Genomic DNA, 11,200 nt, shown 5'->3' on the forward strand with positions numbered 1-11,200 from the left:
ATTAAACCCAATGACAAGTCTCATCTCCAAAACCTCCATCCAGTGAGTCAGACCACTGCTGCTTATATGATTGCTGCGTTCTAGGCCTACAGGGTGCAATAAGACAACCATCTAAACACCTCAAGCTCTGAAGTCTGGATTCAGATAACGCCACCCCGTGTTGTATCTGGATCATACAAGGCTGATTTATGATTCGTACTAGCAACATTTTCAACTGCCACGGAAAAGTAGGACTGACTCTCCTATTATAATTCTACGAAGCGTCACCCTGAAATTGTTGCCTGGCAACGGGGAAGAATGTAGAAGAATTCCATTTATACTGTACGAACGTTACTGTACATATGAGTGGGGAGGAATGGGCGTTATCGGAACCCCTCCGTTTGACATGGATTGCAGAGCCGTCATCAAAATTAGCAACCCAGTTCAAAAACAACATAACGCCGTTGGATTCAAAAGAGAATTATTTAGAGCTTTGCACTAATACTTTTACTGACTGAGACACCAAACAGTTTTTTGATGTTCAAAGCGAAATGTACTGGCAATGAATGTGAAAACGAACTGTGGCCAGCACCCCCTAGTGGTGGGCTGTGGACCAGCGCCTGACTCCAACTGAACCAGATGTCCTTTTAAAAAGTGGATAAAAACCACAGATTTCAAAATATCCTCCCTGGTCATCAATAATTCACATCCCTCGACATTTGAACTAATTATGACACAACAGTGACCTATTTGAGTTGAGCAGTGTTCAGGACGAGAGAGAGAGAATCTGTTTCTTTTAAAGCAGTAGTAAAGGGAAAAACCATGCCTCACTCAGGACTCGCTGAACGCCTCCTCACACCTCCTTCTCCTCCAGGGTGCTGATGCCCGCACCACCCACCTTGCGCCCCAAGAAGGTTACCTCTCTCTCCATAAAGGGCCGTGTTTTGTATCCCTGGTGTTTCCAGATACCACGTGGCTAAAAGAAAGTAGTGGGAAAATATGTCAGTGACAGTTTGAAGAGTTGAAGTGGCCTCTATATCCGTCAGAAAGATTCACACTTGGGCTTCGAAGGTCCCCTTTAAAATGATACAAAACCAGGATATCCATCAGCATCTACAGTGCAGTTTACTTTAGGGGGTGGGTAACATTAGCTGGTTACTGTGACACAGCTGCCACTCAAGAATGGCTGTCATACCAAAATATCATCTACAGACATGGATCTTTAAAAAAAAAAAAAAAAGATAAGTAGCCTACATTTTGCCACCTTGAGTGCTACCGACAGACGGTTTCTTTGGACTTGGGGCTCATTTAGACCCATCTAGAGAAAGACAAGACTCTCTCTCATACGAGCTGTCAGAATAGCACGTCCCTCTAGAGAAGGCTGTTCACCAGCGAAAAAACAAACAAACGTTGACTTATGTGGACCGGCGTTGCGCCGCCCAGACAACCCTCAATCACACGCCTCCGTGGACATGCCTGGACATCCGGAGGGGGGGGGGGGGTGTTGTGTGGCTCGTTTGAAATTCAAGGCATCACCTCACATCCCCCATATTTCTAACGAAGCGCCGTGGCCTGGCCCCGTGGTCGCACTATCCTCTCCTGGGTTAATTAGTGTTTTCGCCAGTGAAGTCGATCACCAGCTCATCCCAATTATATTCTCTAAAGAGCACAGCGAATGGTTCAATCAATCAATCAGAGCTTTATTTGTATAGCGCATTTCATACCCAGAGGCAACACAATGCGCTTTACAGAGAACAAGGGAGGTGGGCATATGACCCACCTCTACATATTCCAGAGGGAAGCCAAAAAAAAAACAGTCAGACATCACCCAGGGGCCAGATAAGTAAGCTGTAAAAAATTCTTCCCTGACCCCTCTCAACGAGACGATCGAGCAAGCTCCTGGAGTATGTTTGTCTACCGGCTAAGAACATTTATAAAGCAATAAATTACATTTTCAGAGTAAGAGAGGCTAAAAACATCATAGGAGAGACATGGCAAACACTGGTGTATGTCTGTGTGCGTGAGTGTGCCTGGGCTCAGGCAGGGGTCAGGGGTAGGATCGGGGTAGGAAAAGGATACGGACCCGGGTTAGGGTGAGGGGAAGGGAGGACTAGGTCCAGGCCTAAAGCCAGAAGTGGACTGGTGTATGTCTGTGTGTACGTGTGTGTGTGTTAACTAAATGCTACGACATCCACAGCAGACACAGGGGTATCTATCGGACTCCGGGAGGTCTGCTGGTGACAGTGGGGCATCCACTGGACCTGGTTAGAAGATAGGAGGGAGAGAGAGAGAGGCACTAGGGAGAGGGGAGGCAGAAAGTGTATTGTTGAGTACATTTAGATATAAAAACAACTAGCTTTGTAAATGACCAAACTTTATTTATTTATTTTCTAACCATTTGGTTCACTCTGCGGACCACAAGTAGGCCATGAACCACTGGTTGAGAATGGCTGTCCTAATGCATCTGCCGACAAGAATACTGCTCAGTGTGGCGAGTATAGGTGTGTGTGTGTGTGTGTGTGTGTGTGCGCACGCAGGGTGGACAGGACCCTCATTAGATGCGTGTCATGGACTGCGTGTTCATTAGGGGGCCGCCTGGCTGGCTGTCACCAGAGGTGATGGAGGTGCAGACCGCTGCCCTGCTCTGCTCAGTAATGATGCTCAGAAGCGGTCACCCCCCCCCCCCCCCCTGGATGCCCTTTCATAGAGTTCTTAGATGAGAAACGCGTCACTTTTAAGTCTTCGGAATCATTTCTACACTCGAACCGAGGAAAAACAAAAAAACAGCTGTCGGCGAACGCCAACCATAATCAAACACTCTCAGCTCTGGTGTTTGTTTTGTGGCGTCTTTGGATCTTTTAAAGGAGTAGTTTGGTGTTTAGCATCATGGGCCTTGTTATAAAGATATTTACGATCACATACAACGGTCAATATAACAATTTTGACCGACTTTGCACTCTTGAGATATTAGTGCTCATGGCTAAGTAGTACAATAGAACTCTATGGGCATGTATATGCTCATAGAGATGCATTATATGGTCAACTGATGGTCCTCAATGAGCATATATACAGTATATACCCAGAGATCCACTGTGTACCATTTAACTGTGACATGAGCAATGCGCATTCTACTCCCTTGTACCTCTACAATGACTGTAACAATAAATTAATCTGAATATGATATTAACAAAGCTGCTGGATGCTCTTTTATCCACATATGTGCTGTTACTTTGTCATTGTGATTGCCTTAGCCAATGGTAAATCACAGTAGGTGTAATCCCTAGGATGTGGTCGAACCAGGAGCTTTAGCGGTGTCAACACCGAGCCTTATCCCTGCCAATCAAGGACACAAGGGGGGGGTAATTGAGCCTCAACGCTATAAAGTGTAATAATGAACACCAGGAGAGGCAGCTGGCTGGCCGGCTACAACAACATGCATCAGTCTACACCCCAGATTGGGAAATGTCTGAATTATGCTAAGGAGTTTTATCCGCCTTCCCTTTCATCCCCCCCACGGTGTGAACTGATTGCATCTCGGTAATAATCCCCCCCTCGGCCTGGGTCCCTGGGGGGGGGGGTTAGCGCGCCTCTTGAATAAATAGATTTAGGACGTGGAGAGAGACCGACGCCAGCAGGCCACAGGACCGAAGGGGCGTTTATATCCCCGCTGTAGGGATCGTCCCTGTTGTTGTGCTAGACTGAGAGGCACTCTGGAGTGACGCCGTGACTTTCGGGTACAAACGCGACACGAACGACTTTATTCCCTCGCCTGGCGCCCCATGGCGTAGGAGGGGAAGCCACGGCCATGGTTCCCTCCAATGACACTGGGAAATGGCGTCCCTTATGCTTACTGTCTGCACATTTCCCCAATCAACGCCAACCAACACCAGTGTTGGATCGGTGTGCCATGTTTGTTGGTGACTGTTGGCGTCAGTTGGATGGATTTTGCAGCTGGATTTTAAACTTCCAACATTCTAAAAGCAACTGCCAACTTTAGAATGTTGGGTGTTGGTTGGGGCAGTGTGCAGAAACCTGAGCACAACCATTCTCCTCACATTGTGATCTGTATGTGTGTTATCATGATCCAATCACAGAAATACAGTATATAATATGTCCCAAAATGTACTTGTTGTAGTAGTCCAATCTGAATTTCCCTTTTGCACAGAGTTTTAATGTGATCAGTTAGATCATTTTTGATTGATGGTCCTTTGTATCAACGCTACCAATTACCTCAAGAGTGGCGTCTCGCTGTGTTCAGTCAACCACCACCCTGCTGCCTCCTCAATAACAGGCCTGGGTACAAAATGCTGTTTCAATTACCTATCTGTGCTTGGCTGCTCTTGTCTGACACAATGGAACCAATGGGCTGCTCCCAATCATACAAGCCCCGCCCATCTGACAATCCAGGCAGGCAGGAGCAAACGATAAAGTAATGGAAAAGCATTTACAGTAGCATTTTGACGCAGGTCTGCTGAACGATCATCCTGTCAACTCCACAGATAATAAAAAAAGTAAGAAAAAATGATCTTTCAAAGTAAATCGCTGAAATTACCCCAAGTGAAGGAGTTCAAGTTCAAGTTCAAGTATCTGGGGGTCTTTTTCACGAGTGAGGGAACCATGGAGAGGGAGTTTGGCCGGAGAATCGGAGCAGCTGGTGCGGTTCTGCAGTCGCTCTACTGCACTGTTGTGACGAAGAGAGCCAAAAGGCAAAGCTCTCGATCTACCGGTCTGTCTTCGTCCCCACCCTCACCTATGGTCATGAAGGATGGGTCATGACCGAAAGAACGAGATCACGGATACAAGCGGCCGAAATGAGTTTTCTCCAGAGGGTGGCTGGGGTCTCCCTGAGAGATCAGGTGAGAAGTTCAGTCATCCGGGAGAGACTCGGAGTAGAGCCGCTGCTCCTTTGCGTCGAAAGGAGCCAGTTGAGGTGGTTCGGGCATCTAGTGAGGATGCCTCCTGGGCGCCTCCCTAGGGAGGTGTTCCAGGCGTGTCCGGCTGGGAGGAGGCCGCAGGGTAGACCCAGGAAGGGTACATGCACGCACACACACACACACACTGCATAACCCCATCTTCTTCTGCCTCCTCCAAATACTTGTCTTTTTTAAAATTAATACTGATGTTGTCATTCTCCCGGAGCGCCGGCGGTTTGCACAACGCAAACAGGACCGCCATGACACGGTGGCGGGCTGCTCTTTACACAGCGCACCCTCGGGGTGGGGCGTCTTCATTTGCCTCCCGCTCCACGTCGCTCCGTCTGCCGGCGTTATTAAAGGCCCCTCCCCCTCCCTCTCGGTATGGACTAAAAGAGCTGTGTGTGTGTGTGTGTTATTTGTGATGTGAATGTGTATGTGTGCGTGTGAGTATGTCTGTTTGTGTTATGTGTGCGTGTTGGAGTGTGTGTATGTGTGTGCCTGTGAGTGTGTTTGTGAATGTGAGTGTGTTTGTGAATGTGTGTGTGTCTGTGTGTGAGTGTATGTGTGAGTTGTGTGTGTACTGTATGTGAATGAGTGTGTGTATGAGAGAGAGTGTGAGTGTGCATGTGTGTGTGTGTCGTGGGGGGAGCAGCTCCAGGCCAGCAGAGAGGCGTAGCGGTGGGCAGTGGCAGGTGTGTGTGTGTATGTATGTATGTATGTGTGTGTGTGTGTGTGTGTATGTATATATATGTGTGTGTGTGTGTGTGTGTGTGTAGCAGGTGTGCGCAGAGCGACGGCAGCTGACAAGGGGCTGAGAGGCCATGTCAAAAGGTGGCTGGCGAGATGTTCATTACCCAGGGTGCCGTGGGCTCAGACAGGCGCGGGAACCGCAGCCTTATTAAGTGGAGACCTACAGCACCTGGTTGGGGGCGGAGGGGGCGGCGACGGCCGTCCCCCAGACACACACACACTTCCTGGAGACGGGGTTGTGGTCGTCTCCGCTGAGATTGACTGACTGACAGATATTTGTCATTGAAGACATCTTTGCGTCCCCTCTGAGGGACACAGGCTGACGGGAACGGTCCCCAACAACACCTGTACCCAACCACTTCTAAAACCCACAGAGAGGAGAGGTTATTGGCTGAGTCGAAGTTGAGTTTGTGTGTGTGTGTGTGTGTGTGTGCGCGCGAGTGTGTGTGAGACCGTTCTATCTACTCGAGCTGTAAAACGAGTCAACACTCCGCAACGCTCACGGCGAAGGCCTGTTTCCATAGTAACTTTCCGCACTACCTCCTCTGGGCGCGGCGTCTATATTGGGTTAGCTCCTCTGAGGGGAACGCAGGGGGCCTGGCGGGGGGGGGGGTGGCGAGGGGCGAGCGTTCATATTTCTCTGCATGCACCGCAGGGGGGGGGGGGCGACACGTTGGCCGTCCTCGCGAGAGGGAGAGAGCGGTCGAGGAGTTGGCCAAGCGAGGCCGGGTCGCTCCGTAACGCCACGGCGAGGACGTGAGCGACTGGAGCGCAAGAAAACAAACGCCACGCGGGGAGAGTAATGTACAAAAGTCGTTTATTAAGATTTCAGTATAAAAAAAAAAGATTCCACAAGGTACTTCCTCATTCCGCGTAACGGCGGCCCCCTCAGCGGCTCCAGAACAGTGTGAGAGAGTGAAGCGGAAAAACACAGAACGTAAGCACTCTCGCATTCAAATCTCTCAATTCTCCAAGGCATTTTTCTTTCTACCCAGCGAGTGTGCACAACCTTAAAATAGCAGCGGCTCTTCCAAACAAACGGCGCTCGGGCCCAGCCTGTGAGCTAGATAGGTCCCTGTCGTAAATCACGCAGGGTTTCGGCGCTGACGGTTCGGGGACGAGCTCTGTATGCGTCCTTGTTCAATCCAGTCTCTTCGGCTTCTTCGACACGCCGCCGCCCCCCCCCCCCCCCCCCCATAAAAAAAACAAAGAGACAGACTGCGCCGACACCCTCGATCAAATAACGGAGGTTGAGAGAGGCCGTGCTAGGTTTAAAATGTTATGTAGGGCAGTTGGGAGGAGTGAAGACCGCTCTTCCAGGGACGCCAAGGAAGGCGGCTCATTTCTTGATGAAGAACCGGGTGATGTCCGACGCCACCTTGGAGGCGGCGAGTCCTTTTTTCATCCGGCTGCGGTCCTTGGCTTGCTGGGCAGTCCTCTGTGGAACGAACAGGGAAAAAAACGCCATTATTGCTTTGATCCGAGAAGCACAAGGGGAAACGGTCAGCTGCTGTTCAGTGTGAGGTTTAGAGAGAGAAATATAGGAAAATAGGGTGTTTCTAGAAAGTCTACCATGATGGCAACCACTGAAGATGTGTGTGTGTGTGTGTGTGTGTGTCTGTCGCCGCTCACCTACGTGTGTTTGTGTGTGTCACATGTGAGGGAAAAGAAAGACCCCTCGAGGTCCAGTAATTAAAACAGTAAAGTATGTAATAAAGCCCAGTGAGGAGCCCGGGTCACGCAGGTCAGTTGAGAGAGAGAGACCTACAGCTCGGTGACACACGGTGAGAGAGAGAGAGACCTACAGCTCGGTGACACACGGTGAGAGAGAGACCTACAGCTCGGTGGCACACGGTGAGAGAGAGAGACCTACAGCTCGGTGGCACACGCTGCAGAGGGTCTGGAGGTTGAGAGAGAGAGACCTACAGCTCGGTGGCACACGGTGAGAGAGAGAGACCTACAGCTCGGTGGCACACGCTGCAGAGGGTCTGGAGGTTGAGAGAGAGAGACCTACAGCTCGGTGGCACACGGTGAGAGAGAGAGACCTACAGCTCGGTGGCACACGCTGCAGAGGGTCTGGAGGTTGAGAGAGAGAGACCTACAGCTCGGTGACACACGCTGCAGAGGGTCTGGAGGTTGAGAGAGAGAGACCTACAGCTCGGTGGCACACGCTGCAGAGGGTCTGGAGGTTGTCCAGGGAGCACTGGCCCCCGCCGCCGTACACCGGACGGATGTGGTCCACCTGCCAGAAGTGTCCCTCCACCGGGCGCCGGATGATCTCGTTCAGCTGCGAGACACACGGACAGAGACACGGTGGCCCACATGACGTCACACACCCAGAGACACGGTGGCCCACATGACGTCACACACCCAGAGACACCCGAGTACATTTCACATTCTGATAAGATACTGTAAGAAGATGAGGTAAGAAAAACATTATTGCCCATTAAATTATGGAGTTCTGTCTTTGGCACTCTGGCATACACAGTATAAAAACAGACAATAAAAAACAACTTAAGTGCATAAAAACATAGACATAAAATACATTTATAGCAGTGTTCTTTGGCTTATTGTACTATAGTAAATATTGAGAGAAAATCTTTTATTATTAGAGGCGGTAAAAAAAAGTTTTGTGAACAAAAACAGCGCCAACGGAAGGTCATCGCAACGACACCCGCGAAAATAAAGAACGTTAAAAAGTTTTACATTTTGAACCGGTGTCGCCGTGACAACTAAACACATGGAACACCGGTTTACCGCGTCCCCCTCCCCACGTCTCCGCCTCCGCGATATCTAGTTCCCCCCCGGCCGCCTCGCTGGCCTGAGAGAGGCCGTCTGAAGAGCCTCTGATGTGGGAGGAGACCAGCTGGGGGGGGGGGGAGGGGGGACCAGGAAATCACACACGCCTAAAAGAGAAGATATGAGAGAGAACGCCCCGCCCCGCAACCCCCCCGTACGGGTGGAATTACTCTCCACTCCTGGCATGTGACGTTTTCCCCTGTCACCCCATAGCCTGGAGGGGGGGGGGGGGGGGTACCCACGGTTCTGCCTCTACAACCCCCCCCCCCACCCCGCCCTCAGGTCGATGGATTCACCCACCCCCCCACACACACACCCCAACTCAGAAACAGCCCCACACCGACCCAGCTCTGCTCATACTCACGACCCCATGAAATCCACACTACCGGGGGGGGGGGGGGGGTCTCTGCCGCTCTCTGGCCCTGTCCGTGAGGGGCCCTGTTAGCCTAAATCCGGGCTATTGATTTACGAGGAGGCGCAGCCGGGGGAGCTTCACAGGGAAACGGCCGAGCGAATCAAAACGCGCTCCCGGCAAGCGGCGCAGAGCACTGTGGGAAAAATCAATGCGCGGATTTGGAAAGGCCCGGCAATCCATTTAATACTGAGCCCACATGAGCGAGGGAGCCACACACACACACACACACACACACACACACACACACACACACACACAGAGCCCACATGAACGAACCAACCACACACACACACAGATCCCACACACACACACAGATCCCACACACACACACAGATCCCACACACACTCACACACACACACACACAGAGCCCACATGAACGAACCAACCACACACACACACACACACACACACACACACACACACACACACACACACACACACACACACTTCTCCACTTCCCCAAATACACTCTCCTGGAGATGAAGGGCTGCCATGGGCGCATTGTTGTCCGTCTCCGTGGGGAGTTCACGCGTCCTGCTCCTCATCAGTTATCTCCTCCCGGCACAAAGCAGCAGAGAACAGAGGAGAGGAGGGAGAGGAGGTGTTGGCATTTCGATACCGCCCCCCCCCGCCCCCGCCCCCCACCCCCAGGAATGTTAGCTGTGAGGAAGACTCTCGACTCTCTCTTTCTCTCTCTCTTTTCTTCTGCTTGGAGTCTGTGCTCCAGATAGGGAGGTGTCTAAGTGGGAATGAAGGCCATGCTATGCTATGCTAAGCTAACAAATCGCGTAGGGCTGTGCGCTAAAATCCATACAGCAATACGTCGAAATATTTCCCCCCCAGCTGCACCGATTTTCCGCGATACTGTATAGAACCAGACCGAACTAGACAGGGAATACGGAGATGTATAAAATTAAGGATAGAATTCAGTCAAAGATACATTATTCTTTTTTTAAACGGATTTAAAATGTCCCCACATTCTCTCCGCCCTCATGATCACGTCCAGGGAGCGGGGATAGCGTATTTTCAGCTGTACTTTTAAAATGTCCAATAAATTATGTACAGTATCGCAATATATCGCAATACGTATCTCATCGCTATGTATGGTGATGCGTATCGTATCGCGAGGTCCTCGCCCATACCCAGCCCTAGTGTTGTGCACATTTAGCCAGCGAGCTTCGCCGACTCTTCCCGCCTTTTTCCAAAGGGGGGCGTGGTCGTGTGCGGTCGTGTGCGGACGGGCGCCCCACCTGTTTGAGCGGCAGCTGGGCCAGACAGGTGTCCTCCAGGAGCTCCTTCCTGCGGTCGGGCGGGGCGTCCCTCACCCGGAGGTAGAGCTGGTGGGCCTGGAGGCCGCAGCCCTGACACGCCCCCTGCTCCGCCTCCAGGACCCGCGCCCTCATGTAGGTCTGGCTGGAGCGCAGCGCCAGCTCCTCCTGACACCGCTGGCTGCAGAAGCGCGAGACGCCGCCGCTGGCTCCTCCCCCTTCCGCGGTGGTGGCCCCGCCCCCGGCGCCAGAGCAGGGGCGCTGGCAGGACAGGCAGAGAGGGACGCCGTCGCTGTCCACCGCCTGCAGGTAGCAGGGCTCGGACCCAGCGGCCTCCGGGACCACTACGGGGGGAGGCTGGTGGTCCTCACGCTCTCTAGAGGGGAGAGAGATGGAGAGAGAGAGATGGAGAGGGGGAGGGAGAGAGATGGAGAGAGAGATGGAGAGGGGGAGGGAGTGAGAGAGAGATGAAGAGAGATGGAGAGGGGGAGAGAGATGGAGAGGGGGAGATGGAGAGATGGAGAGAGAGATATGGAGAGAGAGATGGAGAGGGGGAGATGGAGAGAGATGGAGATGGGGAGAGAGAGATGAAGAGAGAGAGGGAGAAAGAGATGGAGAGGGGGAGAGAGAGATATACCCATATAATATACCACCTAATAAAGCCATATAATATACCACCTAATATAGCCATATAATATACCACCTAATATAGCCATATAATATACCACCTAATATACCCATATAATATACCACCTATATACCCATATAATACACCACCTATATACCCATATAATATACCACCTATATACCCATATAATATACCACCTATATACCCATATAATATACCACCTATATACCCATATAATACACCACCTATATACCCATATAATATACCACCTATATACCCATATAATATACCACCTATATACCCATATAATACACCACCTAATATACCCATATAATACACCACCTATATACCCATATAATACACCACCTATATACCCATATAATATACCACCTATATACCCATATAATATACCACCTATATACCCATATAATATACCACCTATAT

At 50.9% G+C, this 11,200-nt stretch overlaps 1 protein-coding gene across 1 annotated transcript in view; it reads right to left on the reverse strand.

Moving 5' to 3' along the window:
- Positions 1–6,978: 6,978 nt before the first annotated feature.
- The window catches only part of zranb3 (zinc finger, RAN-binding domain containing 3), a 25,658-nt gene continuing 21,436 nt past the window's right edge, over positions 6,979–11,200 (reverse strand). The window contains exons 11-13 of the mRNA XM_084454064.1: positions 10,111–10,504; positions 7,801–7,932; positions 6,979–7,083 (exon numbers count right to left, since the gene is read on the reverse strand). Of these exons, the coding sequence (XP_084310190.1) occupies positions 6,985–7,083; positions 7,801–7,932; positions 10,111–10,504 (625 nt within the window). The 3' untranslated portion in view covers positions 6,979–6,984. The remainder of the gene's footprint in view (positions 7,084–7,800; positions 7,933–10,110; positions 10,505–11,200) is intronic.

The sequence above is a fragment of the Borostomias antarcticus genome, assembly GCF_949987555.1.
Source record: "Borostomias antarcticus genome assembly, chromosome: 19".
Lineage (NCBI taxonomy): Eukaryota > Metazoa > Chordata > Actinopteri > Stomiiformes > Stomiidae > Borostomias > Borostomias antarcticus.